General features: G+C 42.7%; 1 protein-coding gene across 1 annotated transcript; it reads left to right on the forward strand.

The window, feature by feature from the left end:
- Positions 1-1,484: 1,484 nt before the first annotated feature.
- On the forward strand, positions 1,485-17,177 carry LOC309340845 (uncharacterized protein). The gene is made up of 10 exons (XM_081859936.1): positions 1,485-1,812; positions 3,095-3,349; positions 5,067-5,179; positions 7,119-7,338; positions 8,133-8,270; positions 9,217-9,351; positions 10,818-10,898; positions 11,664-11,776; positions 12,840-13,038; positions 15,450-17,177. Exons 1-10 carry the CDS (start codon positions 1,593-1,595, stop codon positions 15,662-15,664), a joined length of 1,689 nt encoding a protein of 562 aa, XP_081716062.1. The 5' UTR covers positions 1,485-1,592; the 3' UTR covers positions 15,665-17,177.
- The last annotated feature ends 8,837 nt before the right edge of the window (positions 17,178-26,014 follow it).

Below are 26,014 nucleotides of genomic sequence, written 5' to 3' on the forward strand. Positions count from 1 at the left end.
CGGCAGGCCCAGCATCCAGTGCCTCCATCATGGCTTCATCCAGCACGTCTTTGGAAAGCGGGCAGACCTCTCCTAGCGGAGTGCGGGACACCTCCGTGGAATCCAGCTCAGCCGCCACAGCTCACGTCACCTCTCCACTAGCACCAACGCCTGCTGCATCGTTGAGGAGCACCACTCCAAACACAGCCAGCCCGACTGAAGAGACAGCCTCCTGGGAAGCTGCAAGCACCCTGGGCGGCCAGAGCTCGGCAGCGCCAGCCACAAGCGTGGCTGGGGCCACCGGTTCCCCTGCTGCGTCCTTCTCCAGAAGCCCAAGTTCTCCACCGGTGGAGGCCTCCGCAACCTCTTCCCACATGACGGCTACGTCTTCCGGGACAGACAGCGCAGCGGGTCCCAGCACCTCGGTCGGCTTATCAAGTACGGGAACAGGCAAGCTGGAAGTCTCCTCTTCTTCCACGACAGAGTCCGTCATATCATCTGGACCCTCTGGGAGCAGGGCATTCTCCAGCTCTGAAGCGCTACCTCAGGTGACCACCACGGAGCACGTTTCTTCAGAAACATCTCCCGGGATCTCAGGGACAAGCGTGTTCTCGGCCACAACCCACACTGCTGACAACAGCTCCGCAGCTCCAGTGGCAACAGAGAGCCCGGCTACCACTTGGGCGGCAGGCCCAGCATCCAGTGCCTCCATCATGGCTTCATCCAGCACGTCTTTGGAAAGCGGGCAGACCTCTCCTAGCGGAGTGCGGGACACCTCCGTGGAGTCCAGCTCAGCCGCCACAGCTCACGTCACCTCTCCACTAGCACCAACGCCTGCTGCATCGTTGAGGAGCACCACTCCGAACGCAGCCAGCCCGACTGAAGAGACAGCCTCCTCGGAAGCTGCAAGCACCCTGGGCGGCCAGAGCTCTGCAGCGCCAGCCACAAGCGTGGCTGGGGCCACCGGTTCCCCTGCTGTGTCCTTCTCCAGAAGCCCAAGTTCTCCACAGGTGGAGGGCTCCGCAACCTCTTCCCACATGACGGCTACTTCTTCCGGGACAGAAAGCGCAGCGGGTCCCAGCACCTCGGTCGGCTTATCAAGTACGGGAACAGGCAAGCTGGAAGTCTCCTCTTCTTCCACGACAGAGTCTGCCATATCATCTGGACCCTCCGGGAGCACGGCACCCTCCAGCTCTGAAGCGCTACCTCAGGTGACCACCACGGAGCAAGTTTCTTCAGAAACATCTCCCGGGATCTCAGGGACAAGCGTGTTCTCGGCCACAACCCACACTGCTGACAACAGCTCCGCAGCTCCAGTGGCAACAGAGAGCCCGGCTACCACTTGGACGGCAGGCCCAGCATCCAGTGCCTCCATCATGGCTTCATCCAGCGCGTCTTCGGAAAGCAGGCAGACCTCTCCTAGCGGAGTGCGGGACACCTCCGTGGAATCCAGCTCAGCCGCCACAGCTCACGTCACCTCTCCACTAGCACCAACGCCTGCTGCATCGTTGAGGAGCACCACCCACACTGCTGACAACAGCTCTGCAACACCAGTGGCAACAGGGAGCCCGGCTACCACTTGGCCCGGAGGCCCAGCATCCATTTCTTCTGTTATGGCTTCATCCAGCACATCTTTGGGAAGTGCACAGACCTCCTCTGCATCCTCTCCGCACACTATTAGTAATGATTCTCTCATAGAAAGTACAGCAGTTTCCAGAACTTTGGCCAGAACTTCTCTAAGTGACTTTTCAGTGACAACCCATAAGCCAGAGGCATTCTCTTCTGTGATAACACCCCACCCAGTACCCTCTACCAAAATGCCTGAAGAATGCTGTGAGTGTAATTAGATTTCTTTATAATATTTGATGTTCTTTCTAACTGTGTATCAAATTTGCACTACCATTTTTTGTCTTTACAAATTATATTTTAATTTACAGTTCCCCTTAATTTCTTGTCTTTGCCCAATTAGAATATGCATTTAACATTCTTCCCCCCCCCCTTTCATATATAGAAAGATCACTCTTTTTTTCTGCCCCCAGCCCTTATATGGGTCAGACTGCACCATCCTCAGGGATGCTCAATTTCTTGTCTCACTTTGTTTAATCTCCTAATTTGCATATGCTGTGGAATAGAAGATCCCCAGAGCACAATATTAAATTGGGTGAAGAATGCTTCCTGGTCATGGAATGCTTACTTACTTTCATAGGTGGATGGTAGAAAAATAGTGAAGGAGGGAATGCAATGCACTGGAATGGAATAGTCTACAAGGCTCTATTCCATACCATAATATTTTGTTGTAAGTCCCACCTGGTTATGCTATGCTATTTTGTTATTTTACATTGTGAGTGCAGTGTGACATATTGAGTAACTTCTATCCAAGAGGAGCAGTACATGTGGTCAACAGTGGGTTCGGCCGCCTTACAATCCTAAACACACCCACCCACCCACCCACCCATATTTTTGCATGCCCTTATAAGAAAAGCCAGAAGCGCGCACACACACACACACACACACACACATACATACATGCACACACAGACTCACTCAGGTGTGCACACATACATGGACACAAATGGCTTCTCTTTTCTCCAATCCATGAAAATCCTCTGAGGAGTGGGTTTATCAATCCCTCCCTGCTCCTCAGATGATTGATGTGATGTGTGAAGTTTTAGGGACATCTTTGCAAATCTATCATGGCATTGGCAGACTGGGTTAAATCTCTACATTCACCTGAGCAGTATGTCACTTTGATATTTATAGCAACAAAACCAGGGGTTTTTAGAAAAAGTTGTTTGAGGGCTTGATTATACCCTGTTGCTGCAAATTTCCCACCCTCTCATATACATATTGTGCTATGGCGCCCCAGAATCTCTTTATATTCCTTATTTTTTTCCTTCTTGTTTATGTTGTTTTTGGAAGGCTTATTAAAGCTAGAATTTACCATTTATTCACTGAATTTACTTTTATGAAGTGGGAGTAAGAATTCAACCATAGCAGAAACTCAGCAAACTAACATATTCTCCCCCCATCATATTTAACATTTTGTGAATATTTCCAGAGTTGTTGAAATGCACCTTTGACATCAGATGTGTATTTTTGTTTTTGTTTTGTTTAGCTGTAGATGCTTTCTACATTCAACTTGAAAAAGTAACTAGCCAAGTGATACAATTCCGTTGGTTTCTTCAGAGTGTGAGAAGGGACAGCCCTTATACTGTGTCTCTCATGGCAGATAACACAGTTATAAATAACACTGTCACAAATGACACCAGGATGGTATTTGGAAACCTTTCTCCAGGTGGTTTGTATACAGTAACTGTGGAGGTGTGGAGTTGCAGTAAGAAGTTCAGTTCCTCCGTGATGGTTCGGACAGGTATTATCTCAATCATCCATCTACACTTGCTTTATTGTAGTAATGCATACAGTACCAGACAGTATTCTGATAAATTTTGCTCAGCGCTGGCCTTCATTCAAACGGTGTCCCCAAAGGAAAACCCAAAATATGTATAGGGAATTAATCTCCAGCCATTTGTGAATTTCCCTTTTCTGTCTCTTTGGTGCATTAGGTGGGTTAGCTCATGTAATGGGACAACCCAGGATATCTCTCATTGCTCACCGCTTTCTTCATGGGAATCCCTGACATCCCAATGTTGCACACAGCTTTTGCAAGAAGACTGAGCCTAGTGAGCAAGTTGATGGCTTTTTGGCTGCTGTGTGAAGCAGTCCTATGCACATAAAGATGCATCATGAGGTGGACTCATAACTAGCCCTAGATTTTCCCCTGTGAGAAGGAATCTTGTGCATGTACATCAGAATTTTAAATTTTTTTATTTACATTTTTCTTCCAAGAAGTTTAGAGAGACATAAAGGGTAGGGGTTTGAACTCTGGTCTCCCAGGTCCTAGTTCAACACTCTAAGTACTACACCACCCTGGCTCTCACATTGGACCACTTCCTATGGCTTCTGAATGTATGGCCAACAGGGGGCTGGGGAGGATGGTCTGAAGTTTTCCATATAAGTTTTCTATTTGCAAAATCCTTGATCTATGTGGATGTCCATGTACTTTTATATGATGATGATGATGATGATGATTAGTAGTTTTATTATTATTATTATTATTATTATTATTATTATTATTATTATTAAAATTTGTATGCCACCCTTCATTCAAAGATCACAGGACAGTTCACAACATAAAAATACAAAACAAAAACATAAAATACATAACAAAACAAAAACAATAGCCCCCTTCCACAATTATATCCCTGTAGTATGGGGATTAACGACAGGACAACAAAAGAGGATTTTGCAAGCCTTCAGTCACCAAGAGACTCATACTTTGATCCTGGAAGGATAAACATAAGCCTATTATGAAATGCTCTGCAGAGCTTACCCCCCCCCTTGCTATATTTGAATATGCTTCTTATCAACTCCATGTGAATATCTGGACATTTGGATGGCACACACTGATTTCTATGTTTAAATTAAGATGGATGCATTAATGGTTAATGTATTTTAATGTTGTTTCTTAATTAAATGTGTTATAAAAATCAGTTTAAAAAATCCAATGGAGTTTTATGGATAAGGCTTATTCCTAGGTAAGTGGAATAGGGCTGCAGCCTTAAGAAACTAATGTCCCATTACCTTCTGGGCAGACATTTGGCTTTCCTGGCATATGGAATCTTTTAAAAAGCTATTTTATATGCCATTTCTGTCCTTTTTGGTGCTTTTAATTTATTTGTATTTTCATATTTTAATCAGCCTTGAACATTTTGTTGGGAAGGTGGAATATGAATATTTTAAATAAGTAAGTAAACAGACAAATAATACATCCTATGCATGTTTATTTGGACATAAGTCCCACTATGTTCAATGGGATTTGCTCTCAAGTAAATGTGCATTTTCAGTCTAAATAAGAAAAGATCGTTTCATTTGTTTCACATTGTTCTTAAGGACCTCAAACTAATAAATATTAGTTTATCTATCTGGAACAGCAGCAGCAGCAACAACAGCATAAGTATTCTAAACTAAACTAAAAACTAAAAATGTTACCTATACTATTAACTAAATGGTTCTCTTATTCCTTATAGAAGCCACAGCCTATCGTGGAACAGCCAGGATTACAAATAAAAAGTACATACCTCAGTTCAGCAACAAATCAAGTACAGAGTTTCAGGAGCTTCAAAAAAATGTCACCGAAGAGGTATCATCTACAGCATTTTAAAAAATGAAAAGTAATTAGTTAAAAGCACTGAGCATAACCCAAGACAAGCATTTTTAAGCCCCATTGATTTCAGTGAAACTGACTTCAAAATGAGCTTAGAATCCAGTGGGACTTAAAATGTTCACATTTGCCTCGGCCAGGGTTTGTGCAGGCCAGATAGTGAATTTAGGCCCCATTTCAATAATTGTTACCAACGGGCAGGCCCCCTCAAAATTGCAGGCCCTCTGTTCTGTTCTGGCCTGGGCTGGAGTATGCCCATATTTTCAGTGCTCTCTTACTTATCCTCAGCAGAGTAACGTTAAGTCCCCCTTTCCATGGCACAGCTATGACTATGTGCTTCCCTGAGTCAAAGACCGACGACAGATTGGGCAGACTTGATCCCTTTCGGCCACTTCCCACCACACCCTTGCAATTGCATGGAAGGCAAACTGGGCCCTGCTAGCCTCGCCTCTTCACATGCAAAGTTGGGGTGAGCTTGCACATATTCAGCCGGCACCCCTTTACATAAGTTATCTCCAGCAGGGCTGGCAGGGACAACATTAACAGACATGGCTCCTCCCCGCCACATGATTACCATTTCATGGAAGAGAATGTTTGAAACAAGGTGATACTTTCTGTCAGCTTCCCAACCTTCTGTCAATCACAATCCTGAGGTACTTCTAGCAGTATAACAGACCCAGGGAATCGCCACACACCTCTTAACTGGTTTGGCAGTCTTCTCTTTCTAGATCTCTCCCCTCCTGACTGAAATGAGACCCAAACAGACTGTATCGTCACAGCTTCTCCCTCTCCTTGCTCAAACTCAGCCCTCCAGTTAACTCGTGTCTGAATATTCTCACAAGACACTAAGCACTGTCTTTCTATCTTTAGCTCAGAGGCTCCCTTCTCTTGCTGTAGATAATTTCCTCAGAGTGGATGTTATACACACAGAACCAACTCCCCTCTCTCCCCTTCCTGTTCTCTCTATCACCACACTCTCTTAGAAACGGCTCTTTTTATTTTCCCTCCCAAAGTAGTGTCTCCACCCACTTCTGGCTCGCTGTCTTGGTAGCCAATCAGAGAAAGGGTCCAGCACTCTGGTAGAGTTCTGGGGTACTGCATCACCAGATCGGTCCGGTCTAGCTCAGCGGTCTGTCACAGCTGTCAATAATAGTTTGTGGCTTTTGGAGGTTGGCTTGGTTTTGTAATGTTATAATGTTTGTTATTTATGGTTATTGTTTTCAATTTTTGGATGTGTAGTAAGTTACCTAGATGCCATTTGGTATTAGATGGCTAATAAAACAATTATTATTATTATTATTAGTAGTAGTAGTAGTAGTAGTAGTAGTAGTAGTAATAACAGCAACAACATAATGTCTAATCAGAAGTGAGGGCCAGGAAGCTTGATTTTATGTTTGCTGCCTGAGATAAGGAAGCCTCAGACAACAGGAAAGAAAAAGACGCTTGGGAGGAGTCTAGTGGGCTGTGAGAGATGTGGTGCGGGACTCACGAGAACAAAAGTCAGCAGCTCCTTAGATTCAAGGATGTTGCACCAAACTGGAGCATCCAGCAGAATCTGGATAATTTTTCAAAAAGTAGAGTGGTAGGGAACTTGCAAATTTTAGGCCTGTGTTGAATTTTGGCCCTTCAGACAGTGTTCACATTCAGCCCCCATCACCCCTTACCATGGCCATGCCGTCTGGGGATGATGGAAATTGAAGTCCAACAAACTCCAGAGGCCCACCTGTGCAATCCATTCTCCGTTGTGAGGCCAGAAAGAATGCTTTTATTTTCTGTTCTCTGGTACAAACCTGCCTAAGGCCAGACTTTTGGCTGTTGACAGTCTGAGATCCAACATTTATTGGAAGAAATGATAAACAAATTATTCTGAATATTATGCAAAACAAAGAAAATAATCTCAAATCTGCCACTTTTACAGATAATAAACAACTTGCCGCCTTCGTTGAGAGCATTAATAGATTCTGGGAAAATGCGTATAACCATAACTGAGATTACAAGCGGCAGTGTGATTGTGACCTTCATCATCGAGATGGTTCCAGATAGAAATATAGCACACAGTGAGGTTGAAAGGGCTGTAATCGAAGCCTTAAACAAAAGCAGACATCTGGATGTAGACCTCACTCGGACTTCCATAGAAGGTATGGTCTTTCTATTATATGGTAGGAACATAGGAAGCTTCCTCGTATCAAGTCATAATATTGGTTCACCTTACTCTGTAGTATCCATACTGACTGACAGGGGCTCTCTAGGGTTCAGACGGGAGCCTATTCCAGGGAGATGCCAGAGACTAAACCTGGGACTGTCTAAACGCAAACGTGTGCTGCCTATCCCCACTTAGCCATGGCTCTTCAGTCAGTTTATGTGTGATTCAGCCAGTGCAGATAGGCCAAGTCTGCATTGCCTTTCCTGGCCTTCTTCACAATTAATCTGTGCTCATACAGTGGACAAGACGTGCCTATTTGAACATTTATATTCTGCCTTTTTAAGCAAATAAAACATCCTATGTGGTTAACAACAGTGAGAAAATAGTAGCAAAAATAGTGATAAAATCATGATGCTACTCCAGAAGCAACTGTTAAGTGGGGCTGGGGGACCTGTGGTCCTGCAGATCCTCCTAGACACTAGCTCCCATCAGCCCTAGCAAGTGACAGACATTAAAGGATCCATTTGGTAGCATAGTTATGTGCGTAGCTGTCAACTTTTCCCTTTTCTTGCGAGGAATCCTATTCGGAATAAGAGAATTTCCCTTTAAAAAAAAGGGAAACGTTGACAGCTATGGTTCTGTGTGTGTAAATAAATTACGGATTATATTGTATGCCAATGAAAGTGCTTTCTCTTTAAAAATGACAGCATGCATATAAGCGCTTGTGGTGCCTTTTATGTTGACCTTCGTGCATTAATTTTGTTGCTCTTTTATTGAAATTTGTCATAGTAATCCCTGCCTGTCAGCCAGACAACAATGGCTGTTCTGAATTTGCCTACTGCATCCCCCAGAGCACAAATTATTCATGTAAATGTAAGCCGGGATTTTTTGATCTGAGTCCCCAGGTGCCAGGAAGACAATGCGAAGGTAAGAACGGGGGTTTCTTCAGAGGGTCTGCTTATTCAGCATTCATCCTGATTTGCTTGCCCAAAGATTACACAATGGCTAGGCTATATCCGGTCTATACTGTCATTTTCATTTGCTTATGGCACAGCTGTATGCTAATGAACATTCATCCTAATTTGTTTGCAGGGTGTTTATATGTCCCCCATTCAACCTTCATTCACCGCATACTTTTCAATGCATCTCCCTGTCACTTTCCAAACTGGAAAAAGTCCAGATTTTTAAAAAAGTGGATTTGTTGCTCTAGGGGTACAGAGTGCTTTAATTCATTTTAAATGCATAAACCTATGAATCCCTCCTACAAAATTCTGACTGTCTGGAGGTGTTTTAAAAAAAATAAATGACAAAGAGGGAAGAAAGTGATGCTGGTCTGCCTTGATTCAATAGTAAAGAGATGAGAGAAGTGCAATTTTAGTGTTGTTGGGCTGAAGATGGGACTAAAGTTTGTCTAGCATCCAGTTTTATTGTGGGCTGGTAGGCTCACTGGGCTGTAAAACTGTGTCTCTGGATAGTCTGCATGTGTACAAACTATACAGATTTTAATGAGAATTGCCTCTAAATACCAATAAACCATCCTGTGTTTTAATCTGTAAAAGCGCTGATTCCCAACCCACTTGTTCTGCATACTTCTTACTTCAAGAGAGCTTTCCCAAAAACAAGTGCTTTGAGGGTCTCCAGTGAAGAGGAAACTGAAGTCTCACTGTGTCCCAACTGCAGAGGGAAAGGTGTCTTTCACAGTCAGGCCCATCTAAAGATAGGGAAGGGTTGCAAGAGTTTTGAAAGTTTCCCCAGGAGGATTACGACTACTTTTCCACATGTATAGAACATGAAATTCCTTATTTGCTTCAATACTAGAATTTATTACTATAGCAGAATATTGCAATTGTATCTCACACCATCCCTCTTCCAGATATAAATGAATGCAAGGAAAATAACGCCTGTTCCAAGTTGGCTGCATGCGAGAACACTATTGGCAGCTATAAATGTCAATGTTATCCAGGCATAATGGATCCGAATACAAGTAATCCTGGAACAGAGTGTCAAGGTTAGTGAATATGACCTTCCCATGATATGATAATTAAAATTATAAAGCTGTAGGGCTAATTAAATGATTAAGGTTTAAGCTTCGCCGCTTCGTCATGGGATGCACATGTGCACATCTCACTGCTGTCAGGAATCCCTTTTTTCAAAAGCCCTTCTATTCCTGATTTTAGCACAATGCAGGCTAAATTTCTCCAGCTGCAGTGGTTCATTCAAGGCACATTAGAGTTACATGAAGTGTAATGGAGCGCACGGTGAGTTTGTTGTGCAACAGTTTTAGTAGGTAGAGCCATGACTTTACAGTGGTGCCCCGCAAGACGAATGCCTCGCAAGACGAAAAACTCGCTAGATGAAAGGGTTTTCCGTTTTTCGAGGTGCTTCGCAAGACGAATTTCCCTATGGGCTTGCTTCGCAAGACGAAAACGTCTTGCGAGTTCTTGCGAGTTTTTTCCCTTTTTCCAAGCCGCTAAGCCGCTAATAGCTGCTAAGCCGCTAAGCCGCTAATAGCCGCTAAGCCGCTAATAGCGCTAATCCGCTAAACTGCTAATAGCCGTGCTTCGCAAGACGAAAAACCCGCAAGACGAAGAGACTCGCAGAACGAATTAATTTCGTCTTGCAAGGCACCACTGTATTTAAAGCTAGTTCAAGGAAGGTCTGTTTGATAGAAAAATCACCCCTGGTGTTGACCTTCATAATGCCAGATAAATGATAGGAGGTACTTCCAAAAGCATACTGTACTCCCTTGCGAATTTAATCCAGATTCCAGCACTGCTTCTGAATCACTAGCACTACTTAGATTTTTCCTGAGTTGGTGCCAAGAGGCTATAGCCCCCACTTCACATGTTGCTCAGCCGAAAGGGGTTTCCTGAGTTGAAGTGGCTGGGGGACCATGCTGCTGCCCCTACCCCGTATGTCCTCTGAAGGGAAACCTATGCATGTAAAGGTTGACAAGTTTAGGCTTTTCTTTTGCAGATGTCCTCACTTAATGTGTGGACATTGGCGTAGGGAAGCTGTACAACGCCAGAGGGAAGGCATTCCTTGGTGTCTCTTCAATTAGTATAGCCGATTTTGCATGAGTAATATGTGAGGGTGGCTATATAGGATTTGTTACGTCAGTACAAACTACTGTCAATGTGGGTTTGGGCTAGTGTGCTAAAAGCATATTCCTGTAAGCAGTGATGCTTAGGGCTATTGCACATGGATTTCCAGTGACTGCCATGTGTCCGATGTACATACACATCATCTCTAAATTGCTATTTCCAAAAATGGGTGTATTTGGGACTGAAATTAGGATATGCAACAAACCTTTTGGTATTATTCTTCAAAATCAGGCAGGGAGTACAACTTTCATAAGCTGCATTTCATATTTTGAAGTTTATATTTCAGTTACATAAATGGCAGTTCAGCAAGAGGAGGAATCTTATCTTTCACATGTCTACTGATTAATTTGGTTTTGTGCTTCTTTTATAGACCCCATCTTGTGTCTGAACACGCCTGATATTTGCTTGCAATCCACTGTATGTCTTTCCTTACAACATGACATTTGTTCAAGTATGTTGTAAATATGTATTATGAATTTTGTTAGCCACTGTAAGATTAGATTGCTGAAATACCTAACTACAAATGACGTTTTGTAGAGCAGGACTGGGAAACCTGTGAACTTCTAGATGCCATTGGACACCAACTCCCATCAGCCCCAGCCAGCGTGGCCAATGGCCAGGGAGGCTGGCAGTTATAGACCAACATCCTTTGGAGGGCCATGGGTTCACCATCCCTCCTGAATAAGTTGGGTGCTCTTCTGACAGTTTTACAATGATTTTTTTTCTTAGCGAGTGTTAAGACCATATTTCTTTGAGCACACCAACATTTTTTAGCACATGAGCAAAAATAAAATGTTTATTTATCATTGTTAAGCATATAAACAAAGAGCTCACTTTTCAGTCCTTTTAGCTGGTTCACAACCATCATTTAAAAAAATCTAATAAAAGCATAAGAATGTATTCTGGAGTTGCATATCCAGTCGTAATATATCTAGACTGGAAGGCTGTTCATGCTGACCTAATAAGCAAGTAACACTAAGTCAAGCCATGGCTTAGTGTCGGTATTGAGGGGTTCTCATAGAGATGATTGTAGCTGCTGCACTCCCCTGAACCTGCTGATTCTGCCCCAACACAGTTTGGCACAGAGTTACATCCAAACCTGGGGTTGTGGTTTGTCTTGTTCCAGACAGGCAGGAGCTGTAACCAATGAAATATGGAAAACGAGTTCTGAGATGGAACTGATTGAGGTGTTAATTATGTTGCATTTCTTTTTCAGGCAGACAAGCATTTGCTTGCAGAATTTTATTCAAAAACCAGAGTTTTACACCTGACCTTTATAATCCAGAAAGTGAGATCTATAAGAATATGTCTAACAAAATCAGAACAACTGTGAGTTCTTTAACATTATCCCTTGTTGCAGTCATTATCTTTTGAAGAAGCATTCTCAACACAATGTGCAAATCTATTTCAAACCAGTATACACAATTGCAGCAATAGAATGTGCCCCCCTATCTGAGAGTATCAGATTGGGAATATTTAAAATCATACCCTAAAAGCATAACAAACAACATGCTGCAATATTTAGAACCTTTGGGGATCAGTAAAAAGCACCATGGAATAAAAGTCTCAAATTAGAAAAGCCATAGTAATAATAAAAAAATGGATGTCTATGCCTTTATGCTTCTTGCCCAAGGGTACCCAACCCAAAATCAGCAACATACCCTAATATTTCCAGTCCAGATAGCAAATCCTTATACTTCCACACATGTTGTGTGTCTTTCATCAGTGTTGACCTATCCCACAGGACAGTGGTAACTGGGGCTCACTGAGTTCTGTGAACTGGGGTGGGATGGGGGGTGCATGAGCAAAATGTGACAGGAGTCCAGCAGGAGACCTGGAACCAACAGCAGGAGTGGAGTTCTTGGATATCTATGGGAAGAAGCCTAGAACAAGGTCAGCTTTTAGACTGCTAGATGATTTGCAGTCAGACAAGGGTTTCTGACTCCCAATTGTTTAATCATAGTAATAACAAAAAGGCCCTGCCACTCCACAAACTATTAGGCTATTAGAAACTCTGTTCAGTAGTAACTCAATATAGATTTGTTCTTGTATATGTAGATAATATATACCTGCATATATATGTATATGCAGGAGTGCAGTAGGAAATTGACTACAGTCCCTGAGCCACTATTTCCCATCTGACTTTGGGGAGCAGACCTTGGTACAGTATGGCAAAGAACTGCTGTCACATATGAAACTTTAGGCTATTTATTGCACAACATTTTGGAAATGCTAAATACATTTTGTTTAGACCAATCTCATGGTGTCTTTTATTTATTCTTTTAAAAGAAGTCCGGTAAAAGTGAAAAGAGTTAAAGTTTGGGGGAATGGTGATGGTGTCTTGCCCGTTTCTTACGTATTGACAGTTTGGAACAAATATAAATGTTTTCAGGTTTCTAAAGGAATGATAATGAAGCTCGGAGATGACAACTTTAATATCAAAATGGTGGGATACCAAGCTGGAAGTGTGGGTGCATATTTTGCATTTCTCCTGCAAGGACAACAGTGGATTGGAACAAAAAATTTTACAGACTATTTAACAGAAGTAGTAACAAAAATGCTTGATAACAAGACTGCTGTAACAGTAACAGGTAATCTTCTTGTTCATGGCACTACAAATATCTCTTGATCTAGTCAAAAATTGTCCATTGTGACAAGTTCCATCATGACTTTCCTCCCAAAGGACTGGAAGTTGAATTCCCAGATCAAAGGATGTATTCCCTTGGAGGCTTCCTTCAGATCAGTTCAGCAGCAAGGAGGGAAAGCTTTTCCTGTTTAAAAGATTATTTGGGAAGCGTGACTGAGGCTTGGAGGACACATACTACAAAACATATCTTATCGGGGGCTAGTTTGCCCTATACTTTCAGTGGTGAAGGGGCAATCCCCCCCTCACCCAAGAATCCTTTAAGTGGTGAAGAGGGAGCCCGTCTCACCACAGAAAGGAACCTTTGTATCCTTTCATGGGTGTCCTTCAAGGTCAATTCCACCCAAGCTTTCCGCAGCAGAGGGGGAGTCCTCCTTGCCATGGAGTGAATCTTCAACGGGGATGTAACCAGAACTGGAGGACACACTCCCTTGTGTCCTCTGAACCTAGTTCCTCTCCATCCTTTCAGTACAAAGAATAATTCACCCTCTGTTTCCAACTGGATTGTTTGTGGTGTGGCTGTGTTAAGAAAACCAAACGTTGAGGATGCATCCACAGGGCATAGGTCCCTCTTCCTTTTAGGCTCCAAACAGGACATAAATAAATGCCTCTTAAGCCCTAACTAAAGGGAAGATTCTAAAACTGCCCAGCTCCAGTTGGCCAACAGGTTATACGTGCAAATATTTGCTGGCAACCTGAGAGGGGCATACAGGAAGCACTGCTGTCATCCTCACCTGGTTTGGGGAGTGTTGAGGAAAAGTGGAATGTTGCTGCACTCTCAGGTTGCCTGCATACATCACTCCTGCTTTACCAACAGAAGGAGTGGTCTTTGCATTGTTTGATACTACACAAACTGCTGTTTCTAAGAAGCAATGGGAAATCCAGGGACTGTAGCTTTCCATGGCTACTTGGATTTTAGTCCATCATTCTCATATGTACTTGCATTCTTTCTCTATTAGCAGTGAGTCCAGTCATGTGAAGGATCCATCCTTTGTTCAGGGAGATTAGGCAAGAAATAATATCCCATTTTTTGTACTGCTTCAAATGTCTGGGCTTTGTCTTGCTTGCATATTCAAAATCACAAGGTATGCAGGAAGTGGGTTTCCCTCCCCCTTTGGGCAGGATGTCCAGTTGAAGCCAAAGTAAATGTTCAGACCTTTTGAAACCTCAGTACATAAGACAGATTCAGACTTGCACAGGTGTTTACCTAGATAACAGACTGATGACGTTAGAATTCCTCATGCAAAACCAGCTTTGGCCATTTGCCACATTATGCTGTGCATGTAATTAACAAATGTGGTCCTTCTTTTTCTGTGCTAAATAGGAGGTGAATGGGAGGGAAGAAGATCCCAAGTGGTGGATTTTAATCTTTTGACCCTACTGCAATCCTGATCCAGATCAGGCCATCCTACCTGGGCAAACAGTAGGTGCAGGAATGGGGCAGAAATCTAGATCAGGACTGTAGCAAGAGCAGTCACCTACTGTTTAGCAAAGAAAATACTGGCAAAAGTGGATAATTGCATGCTCACTGTAAAATGAAGGACGTGCTGGCAGGGAGGGCCAGTGTGTCAGTTGCACTGGCAAATGTAATGCAAAACAACCCAAACCTCCCTCCTCACCATCCCAGTTCACAGCAGCAGTGCCACTTGCTGGGGCCGGGGGCAGGTCTGCAGTGGAACATCTCCTTACCACCCACTCCTGGTCACATGTAGCTTAGTTTGGCTGTTTCATGGCAAATTAATTTCCAGAGACTTTGCCAGCTCTGTAGCTTTTCAAGAATCCACCAGCTTAGAAAAACCTTCCCCAAACATAGGGCCTAAACGTTGTGCTATCTTTTCCATATTCATTGTAGCATGTTCAGTCTGATTGAAAGCTGATTACTCTTGTCTATAAGTAGTTAAAAATATCTGCCTGCAGGCCTAATAAAATAAAGTAACACTTGAGGTGTCACGAGTAAAAAGTTAGTATTAACAAGGCCTAGTGCTCCCTGAGAAAATTTCCTATGATGCTGTGGAAAAAATAGTATCCAGTGACTTGTGCTAATTTGGGCCAGCCCTACCATGAAGTAATGTGTGGCAGCCACCTATGACAGCTGACTTTTACGAAAGAGCAGCCAACTGTTATTTATTTATTATTGCTTCAAGGGAGAGGCACATGTAGGATTGAATGCCTCAAGTACCAAAAGGACTTGACTGCCTTAGATTCCATACACCTTGACTTTTTGGTGGTGGGGCACCGTTTACTGTTTGGCCTCAGGCAGCAAAATGTCTTGGACCCGCTCTGCTAGTTTCAGCACTTTTTAAAGGTTGCAGTACTTTAAGCTAAGCTAATTTTTTTGTTTCCACAATATACTTTCAGCAATTGCCACATCCCAGCAAGTGGAAGATCTGAAGCCAATGGAAGACAATTCAACCTGGAAAACAGGAGTCATTGTCCTTGCAGTGCTCTTTAGCATTGCGTTGATATCAATTGTGGTGATGGTCACAGTATGGCTTTATATGAAGAAAAAAATGGGCAAATATATTATTGAACCTCAAGGACCCATGGGAAAGTTTGCCTTTCAGAACTTGTGAGTGTCTCAGTTGCCTCCCAACTGTGGCATATTTTAACTCTGAAGTTTGCATAGTTATTAGAAAACAGACTAACCAGAACAGAAGAGGAATGCCAGTAGAATCTGTAGGTTATTTACATAAGTCTGAGTAGAACTTAGAACTGATGTGACTCAGTGGAATTCCCCTGTTTGTTTGAGGGAATAGGGCAAGACATGAAGAAACAGAACTCAGCATTGCATCAAAGGGACACTTCATCAGGACTAGAAATCTCACAGGGGACTTCAAGATAAAAGATATTGGATATTTTCAAGCATTTCTTTTCAGCTTACTTTTGCATGCAACGGAATCTTCGAGAAATGGTTTTGGACTCCAGAATGCCTTTCAGTGTTTGCATTGAAAAACTTGCCTTGTACTTTCATTTCTTCTTTCTAGTTCTGCAAAGCAGGAGCAATTCTGTTGTGACATGTTGGTGCAAAACCTTGCCATTGTAAACCAAGCGTTAAGCTTAAGGGAAAAGTACTAGAACAATGAGAAGGGCTTTTGATTCATATTCTATAGGGCTATGCTGTGATTGCTTCTGTGAAAAATCTATGGACCCATATTTGCTGGACCCCATATTTGCTGGAAAATCATGTCATCCTTATGCTCAGCTGTGGGCTGCATGCATACCTTGCATGTGAAGGTTTTTCCAGACTGTCACTATTTTCAGGTGGCATCCAGTCACACACTGGAAAATTTGGATTGCAAATTATAATTGATTGGGATGCCTTGCCCAACAAACTTGCTTCCCCCCAAAACCGGAAAGTGACAGGAAAATGCACTGGGAACACTTGCTTTGATGCAGTGTCATGTAGCCCACTGGTCAGGACCCACTCATGAGGCATGGCCTGATCGAAGGTGGGTTGCAAGAGGAGCACTACCACCATGCAAATATATGGTAAATATAAGAAATAGGTCTGTAGATGCATGTTGGGGTTAAAAGTGAAAGGTTGAAGATAGCCAATTCAAACAAATCAGAATGAATGCTCGTTAAATAGCTGATACAACCTAGCCTCCCCTGAAAATAATCAGAATGAATGCTCAGTAAACATGTTCCCTGGAAGTGCCCCCCCCCCCCCGATTCCCTTCTAGGACGGTTGGTAAATACTGTCAGCTTGGGCAGGATTGATCAGATGGAAGGGTATGGCTGGGGTCACCCACTGTGTGAGAGAGAATGTGCCAACTTCGTTCCCCTACCTGCAAAACAAGGCAGTCAGAGTGGACAGCTCCAGCTAGCAGCTTGGTGAGTTCCTGCATGGCTCCAGCCCAGCAGAAGGGCACTGCGAGTCATGGATGTGGGCATTCCCATTTCATATGGCATCCTTTGTCATGCATGAACCCCAGTCAGGAATAAGTTGCCAATATCTCCATGGAAGCCTGTGCAGCTAATGAAACTTGAAAATAGGTAAGCAATAGTCCCGATATTCAAATAAACTTAATTATTCGACAATAAATGGAATTAGCACAGGCAAACAGGCAATATTAATATGCTTGCATTATACATTTTTAATCATTTGAACTTTTGAACATGGTTAAATTAGCTCAGTGAACACAGACTTAATTATTGTACACTGCATATGAAGATTAATAGTAATTTATATGGAGGCTGCTTTTTAATGGGATTTGAAAATAGATTGAAGTAAAATAAGCAATGTGCTGCTATATATGCTGCATCAGACTTGAATTTGTATAATAATATTTATTTTGAGCCTACCTTAGACACATTTCTTTTACATGTTTCTCCAAAAAAATAAAAAAGTTTAGTAAATATAGACTTGCTTGAAACCTGCATATTGCACATGGAGATTAAAATGTAATGTTAATAGCAATGTCAATGGCTGTTGCTTGTTAAGTGTTCTTTGAAACCAGATTGAGGTTAAATTCAGCAAAATACCCTATTTTATAATATACCAAACTTGAATTTGTATAATAATATTTATTTTAAGGCTGCTAGAGACATATTTCTTTTCATGAAACTGTGGCAAATAAATATATTATTTTTACTATAGTGTTTAGTCGGGACTTAATTTTTGACTGTGTAAATGTACATACAAAGACCCATGGTTTTACTATCCTACCTCTATGCCTGAAGTATATGGCAGCCTCATTACAGGTTCTTTTTTTTAGTAGGAACTCGGGGAAATTTAGTAGGAACTCGGGGAATTCCCTTACCTCTTTTAAATTAAATAATTGGGTTGTTTTTTTGTCTGGTAATGAACAAAGTTGTGGCCACTTCTGATCCAGATCATTGTTTGCTTGAGTTTATTAATCACACCTCACATTTAGCCACTGCCCATGTGGCGTGTGTGTGTGTGTGTGTGTGTGTGTGTGTGTGTTTGGCACTGCAACTGGGCTCTCAACAAACAAATAAACAAAAAACTTTGTTGTGAGTTCCCCCACCTTCCCCCCCCAGAAAAAACACTGCTCTTTATCTACCTATAGTAACCAAACAATTAAACCCCTGTGTTGCAAACAATTATCAGAAATATCCAAGACAACATAATGACCAAGTACAAACAATGCAATGTCACTATAAACTCTTTATATAATCTATACAGAACCTTGAACAGTATGAAATATATGAAATATGCACTCTCTGCAAAACCAAATTAAAAAAATCTTATAAATCTCTGAAAGTTGCAAAATATGCACTCTTGATGGATTCTCTTGAAAAAATAGAACCAAATAAACATAAGTCTTATAAGTCTCTTAAAGTCTTTGTAGACTATGCAAGTCTCTTTTAAGTCTCTGAAAGAAGCAATGGGTCAGATTCTTATCTGGTGAAAACAAGCTGTAAAGCTTTGTTTTATGACGTCCAACGCTGCCGAAGTGGTCCGCAAACAGACGTAGTGAACAGTGATTCCAGATATACCCACTGTTTCGTGGAATTCTTCTTCAGCACAGCAGAGGGATACAGAAATGCTTCATAAACCCATCTAAATGGTGAATGAAATTGTATAACAACAATTGCTATGGAGCAGTGGTCATAAAGTTATCTACCTATGGCTTGGTTCACATGACACAGGAAGACAAACTATACATTGTTTTTATTCAGTTTGCTTAGTAAAGTGTTATCAGGACTTTTTTCTCTGGATTCCATCTGTGTTATTTAAGCGACTTTGAAAACAATAATAGGATTGGAAACCAGAGATATTCAGGCATACAGCTATTTGGCCAATGGTGACTCATAGTAGCCATTATCCTATATGGATCATATTCTGCACTTGCAAGATATGATGTAAAGAACTAAGATCATCATATCTTTTAATTTATTTTCATTATTTCAATTTGTATACTGCATTTCCCCATAAATGTGCCCTAGTGGCTCAGAACACGACAGCAATAAATTCAAATTGATGCACCATTACAGTAACAGTCTAAATACTAATTCATTTCAAAACATAACAGCTGAAATACATATTTCATTTTGCTAATATGGCCATTATAACATTTTAAATGCATTATAAAATAAACTCAATTTAAAACATATCAATTTACATAGCTGTCAACGTTTCCCTTTTTTTAAGGGAAATTCCCTTATTCCAAATAGGATTCCTTGCAAGAAAAGTTGACAGCTATGTCAATTTATAACAGTTGGTTAAAATATGATATCTTCATTCAGCACACACACTTGTATTCCTTATCCCACACACTCTGTTTAGTGCTCATTTTTAAAGCTTTTTAAAAATCATAGTTCATTACATTTCGTTGTCATATTTTTAAGCAGAGATAGTAGCATTCCGATGTCATAGGTTTGGCGGCAATAATGTGAACTATTCGCCACTAGGTGTCTCTGTTTGCACTCCTTTTATAGACAATGTATAAGCGGTTGAGTCATTAGAGCAGTGTTTTTCAACCTTTTTTGGGCAAAGGCACACTTGTTTCATGAAAAAAATCACGAGGCACACCACCATTAGAAAATGTTTAATATTTTTTTCTTTAATGGCAAACAAAAACGTTGCGGACCGTTCTCTGCTCAGCGGGGATCGATCCGCTGATCCCCGCTGAGCCGGCGGATGACAGCTCCGTCTCTGCACTATGTGCGGAGAGGGAGATGTCAGAGCCCCGCTGCTCTCTATGGGGAATCAGATGAGAGCGGACCGCCTGTCCACTCCCATCCGATCTGATCCCCACCCAGGACGGATGGAAAATAGGGTGGACACAGTCCGGCGCCCGCCTAGTGGGCGAAAATTTGACATTTTTTTAAAAAAAAATCTTTCGAATTTTTCAATTTTTCCCACAGCACACCAGGCAACATCTAGTGTGCCGCGGAACAGTGGTTGAAAAACACTGCATTAGAGACTTAGCATGGCAGGCAGGCTTTGTTTGTCGCAACACGTGAAGAAACTCTGGCAGGGAAAGGCAAAACCTGCCTTGCTCACCTAAAATTAATTCCTTGAGCCAATGCAAAGCTTATCTTACATGTAAAGCTAAAGAGGATTAGCCGGGATTAATTGCTATGTACAAAAGGTGTGCATTTAGATCCATTTTTTAAATACCCCCCCCCTTTGAAAAACCCTATTCCCATTTACAACCATTGTAAAAAAGCAGAGTTGTCCAACATGGTTCCCTCCAGGTGCTCGTGCCCAACAACTCCCAGCAGATTTAGCCATCACGGTGACTGGAAGAGGGTGAAGGGAGCTGCAGGCACCTGTTTTGGCTACCTGCATTGTAAAGCTAAGCAGCCAACAGCTTGGAAGATCAAAATTAAAGTAAGGGAAACTCTGTGCCTCTACAAGTATATCTCCTTTGGTGTGTTCTGAAATAAAAGATAGCCTATGGAGCTATGAAATTTCAGAATAAGGAGAGGCGGAAATGAAAAGTAAGAGCAGGGAATGTATCGTAACACATGTACGTTTCTTTAAAACAAAGGGTAGCTGGCAAATCAATGTACTTTTTTGGCACAGCAAGCCAGGACATGAACAGAATGTAAAGGATGAGAGCCAGAGAGAGGGAGGTCTGGACAGGATCAGGTGTTAATATAGTTGGGAGCCAGGAAGACTGTGAACATAATAGCACACAGGCAAGTGGACAAGTTGGGTGGGGAAGCAGGGGGAGGCCAGAGATTCACATTACCCCAGTTCATGCATTTTTATGGACGTTACTTGCATGGCGTGCAGAAAGTGGACAGAAAAGAGGCTCTCCCCCCCCCCCCTCATAACACTAGAACTCAGGGACAATCAATGAAGCTGAATGTTGGAAGATTTGGGACAGATAAAAGAAAGTACCTCTTTGCACAGCACACAGTTACTCGCACAAGAGGCAGCAATGGCCACCAACTCAGACGGCTCTAAAAGAGGGTTTGGTAAATTCATGGACCATCAGGCTATCTTTGGCTTCTGAATGCCAGTTACTGGAAGCCACAGGAGGATAGAGTGCTGTTGTGCTCATGTCCAGCTTGCAGGCTTCCCACAGGCATCTGGCTGGCCTTGTGAGAACAGGACATTGGTCTACTTAGGCCCAGCAGACTCTTCTCATGTTCTTACAATCTAGGCTGCAGAATCGTATTGCGAAATTCGGAGAAATTTGGTGAATTTCAAGGATGCCTGTGTTTCCATCTGTGTCATGTTTTGGAAAGTGAAAATTAGGTATGTTCACTGCTAAATGCGGGACGCGGGTGGCGCTGTGGGTTAAACCACAGAGCCTAGGACTTGCCGATCAGAAGGTCGGCGGTTCAAATCCCCGCGACGGGGTGAGCTCCCGTTGCTCGGTCCCTGCTCCTGCCAACCTAGCAGTTCAAAAGCACGTCAAAGTGCAAGTAGATAAATAGGTACCACTCCAGCGGAAAGGTAAACGGCATTTCCGTGCGCTGCTCTGGTTTGCCAGAAGTGGCTTAGTCATGCTGGCCACATGACCTGAAAGCTGTCTGCGGACAAATGCCGGCTCCCTCGGCCAATAAATCGAGATGTGCGCCGCAACCCCAGAGTCGGTCACGACTGGACCTAATGGTCAGGGGTCCCTTTACCTTTACCTTTTTACCGCTAAATGCATGCTGAATTGAATTTCTTCCCCATCCTGACCACCAAGGCTTCTGAGAAGACTGAGGAAAAGGGTGGTGGTGAAGCAGGAGGCCAAGTCTGGAGTTCCCTGCACACCCTGTTTATGAGAGTTCTGAGCAAAACTCTAGCAGGATTCCAAAACTGATAACTTGGTGACTCTGGTAAATGTATTAATTACTGGTATTCCTTCCTTTTAAGTTGCAGGCAGCTGTGTTAACTACTGGAGTCACACAATTTCCAATGGATGGCTGTGCCAGATCTTCACTGCTGTTTTCCAATAATTTTAAACATCATACGACTTTTCGCAGACACCTGAAGGCTGTTTCAGGAAGCTTTCAATGTTTGATGTTTTGATGTTAATACTTTGTTGGATGTGGGTTGTTTACACTCCTGAATCATCAGCCCACTTGCCTTGCCGTGTCTCGAATCTGGTGAACTGGGTTCGCGTCTCTGCTCCTCCACATGCAGCTGCTGGGTGACCTTGGGCTAGTCACACTTCTTTGAAGTCTCTCAGCCTCACTCACCTCACAGAGTGTTTGTTGTGGGGGAAGAGGGGAAAGGAGATTGTTAGCCGCTTTGAGACTCCTTCAGGTAGTGATAAAGCAGGACATCAAATCCAAACTCCTCCTCCTCCTCCTCTTCTTCTTCTTCTTTGTTGGAAGCCATCCAGAGTGGCTGGGGCAACCCGATCAGATGAGCAGGATGCCAGAAATTGATGATGATGGTTTTATGGCTCGATTTGGATGTAGCACTGTAGCTGGTGCTGCCTTCTCCAATCTTTGGCCTTCAGATGTTTTGTACTACAAACATTCCTTCTAATAGCGAACTCAGGTGGTGAGTACTGCCAAGACTGTAACTAAAATAGGACAAATCAGCAGAAGTATAAAGGGGGGGGGGATTGGGAGGGGACTAAGGGAATGTGTCCCAAAACATCTCAAGAGGACTGAGCGTGATCAGTGGTCACAGAATGATAAATGCCTGTTGACAGGCGTAGAATGAAAAAGGGGTTGGGGTGAGGCAATGGAATGCTGGGACATGGGAAGCTGCCTCATATCATGTCAGACCAATGGTCCATCTACACTGACTTGCAGGGGCTCTCCAGGGATTCAGGCAGGGGACATTCTCAGCCTGATCTGGAGATTCCAGGGATTGAACCTTGTACCTTCTGCATGCAAAGCAGAGGCTCTGCCACTGGGCATGGTTGTCTGTCTGCCTGGCACACAGAAAAGGAAGTCCTCTACACTACAACATTCTGATGCAAGTCTCATCTGTCTGTTTAAAGTGCTGAACTGTTAAAGAGCGTCAGGAGCACAGGGAAAGAGGAGGCAATCAATGGATGTAAGGAAATTCACAAGAAGATCAAGCAAAGATCATTAGAGGGCCAGGAGTCTGTTATAAAATGTGTGTCTTCATTTTAAGTGGTGGTGGTCCATGCAGAACATGGGTGGGTGCAGCGTTCTCACAGAACTATTTACAAACGGCTGAACCCATCCTTAGTTTATATGGAGGATGGTGGATTGGATGACAATGTGAACCTATTTAGGTAGGTTCATTTGGGAACTCGCAGTATTTCCACTGCTGTGTTAGGAAAGCTCCATAAATAACATGCTGCTGCTGCTATATCCTAATAGCGTGCCTCTTGAAGACTGAGCTATATTTCTTTTCCAAACTCTTTGCATCATGTATCACGCAGAGAAAGTTGCTTTCAACTGCTTTGAGAAGTTTCCATTGTATTGTTTTAGTATTGACATGCTGGTTGCCTTGGGTGCCTTTGGAGGAACGGTGGAATATAAATAATATTCATTAAAGTACTCTTGTATGAGGTATATTTGAACTGATATGCTTCTGTCTGATTTACATTGTAAATAAGCTTTACTTGGATAAATGGTAGTGTTAAGGGGGGAGGGGCTGAACCAGTCGCAAAATAGAATCTGAACACTTTAGCATATTGTTCTTCTCCAAGGACCTGCTTTTCACTTGTTAAATAAGGAAAGAAGTGGTACTTTCAAAAGCATAATCCCCTCCATTTTGGCCTGGAGTCTTGCTCTCACCCTGACTCAGAAGAAAGCATGCTGCCTCCTGAATCATCAGCCCACTCGCCTTGCCGTGTCTCGAATCAAAAGCCAGGCCATCTGGTTTGCATTGTTCTCACAAACTTTTATTCAACTCATTTCAACAATCAGCACTGCACACTTGAGGTTGGCAGGTCAATACAGTGGTACCTCTGTTTACATACTTAATTCGTTCCGGAGGTCCGTTCTTAACCTGAAACACCACTTTAGCTAATGGGGCCTCCCACTGCTGCCACTGCACGATTTCTGTTTTCATCCTGAAGCAAAGTTCTTAACCCAAGGTACTATTTCTGGGTTAGCTGTGTCTGTAACCTGAAGTGTATGTAACCCGAGGAACCACTGTATTATACAAAACAGTATTAGTGATACATCATTAAAATTATTGATGTGCTTAAAATGTTAATTTATCTTTATGTTCTTATAGGCATTATACAAATATTTGGATTGCTGATCATTATTACAGTAGCTTGTGGTCATTTCTTACTTGGAGATATTGAATCAGCAACTAGTGATGATGATAGATGTTGCAGAGCCTTTTTTTAAAAAAATTAGCCTGATTTATTGAAAATACTCAATAATTTAAAAAAGTATTTTAAATGCATTCTCTATGTTAATTAGACTGCTTGATTTTTGTCATTCCCTTTTATCATTCAAGAAATCTTATGTTGAATTATTTCCCTGTTGTGCATCTCTACTCATTATTAGCTCTACTGATCTCTGGGAGAATCCTGTGGGTTTTAGTCAGAGTCATCCATCTTCTGTGCCTTTATGACGTATGAAGGAAAAATTAGAGTTGAGCCACTCTGCTCAATAGTGCAGCCTAGTTATTGTGCATTAAGCTTTGCATTCCGACTACTTCTTAAGAGGAGAATGGTGAAGTCTGAAATACACTGCATTTGGCTCTAACAATATCAGTAACTTCAGAAAAGTCAATAATACTCAGAAAGGGCTTCCAAAATATCCGAAGTCCAAAGCTTCCTTTATGAAAACAAAATCAATCACACACCTCTTAACCCAACCTTTTAGTTTTTAAATTAGAAGTCACTTGGCGTGGGCAGGAAAAATCCTTGGAAGGTTCCCATGCCTTTTATCTTACTTGGACAGCAAAACAGTAGACTATGTATGCAGTTAGTGTCCTCATTGGCTTGTCTCGGTGGAGGGCAGAATTCTCCCTATTTTCTGGACCTATATTTGCAGGGCTGGCCCAATTATTTAGTTGCCTGAGGCAAAAGGCAACACCAGCAATGGGACAGTATCTTTCACAAAAGCCAGCAGGCTGACTTAGTGGATACAGAGCAGATTGCATGGCCCTCATAGCTCTGTCCTTCAGCACCTTCTCATTGCTTCACAACTCCAAGTAATTTCTGCCTGAGGCAGCTGCCTCACTGCCTAATGATAGAGCCGACCATACACACCGAAAATCTCCCCTGAGCACAGCTTTGAGGCTTCTAGATCTAGGAGGACTTTAACTAGACTGTGAGTGGATAATTCTGAACAACAAAACATTGTTCAGCAATAGAGCTCATCCTTTATATGTATAAGGTCTGAGGTTATCTCTCTGGCATATCCAGTTAAACATTTTCAGGCAACAGGTCTAGAGTCCTTGGCCCTAGACCTTTAAGAGCTGCTGCCACTCACTGTACATTGTACTGGACTAGACAGGCCAAAGATCTGATACTCTGTAAGGAAGCTTCTAATGGGCTGGCCCAAAAATTCACCACATCTGAGCCAATCCCATTGAATAGCCTTGATTTACCCATCCACTTTCTCTTGATTGACTGCTATGGTCCTATGCAGTGCTGATTTGAACACGGGGAATGTTGGACTCCCATTAAGCTCATACCCATCATTTGACCGACTTGTAGAATGGAAATTAAACTATAAGTAGTTTATGACCACTTCTAAAGCTTTCTTCTTCACAAAAGTGGTGTCATGTTAAGAGCGGTAGTCTCGTAATCTGGTGAACCGGGTTCGCATCTCTGCTCCTCCACATGCAGCTGCTGGGTGACCTTGGGCGAGTCACACTTCTTTGAAGTCTCTCAGCACCACTCACCTCACAGAGTGTTTGTTGTGGGGGAGGAAGGGAAAGGAGATTGTTAGCCGCTTTGAGACTCCTGAAGGGGAGTGAAAGGCGGGATCAAATCCAAACTCCTCCTCTTCTTCTTCTTTGTCTACACCAGGGTTCCCCAAACTTCAGTCTCTGACTGCTGTTCGACTACAACACCCATTATCGCTAGCTAGCAGGACTAATGGTCAGGGAA

Source organism: Podarcis erhardii (assembly GCF_964252035.2).
Source record: "Podarcis erhardii genome assembly, chromosome: 4".
In the NCBI taxonomy this organism is placed as follows: domain Eukaryota; kingdom Metazoa; phylum Chordata; class Lepidosauria; order Squamata; family Lacertidae; genus Podarcis; species Podarcis erhardii.

What these genes read in the sequence shown, in the direction of transcription:
- LOC309340845 (XM_081859936.1), top strand. Translation starts at nt 1,593, where the DNA reads ATGGCTTCATCCAGCACATCTTTGGGAAGTGCACAGACCTCCTCTGCA. An exon ending in GCCAGGAAGACAATGCGAAG is followed by an intron (nt 8,271 to 9,216) that starts GTAAGAACGGGG and finishes TCCCTCTTCCAG; the next exon opens with ATATAAATGAATGCAAGGAA. An exon ending in TCCTGGAACAGAGTGTCAAG is followed by an intron (nt 9,352 to 10,817) that starts GTTAGTGAATAT and finishes CTTCTTTTATAG; the next exon opens with ACCCCATCTTGTGTCTGAAC.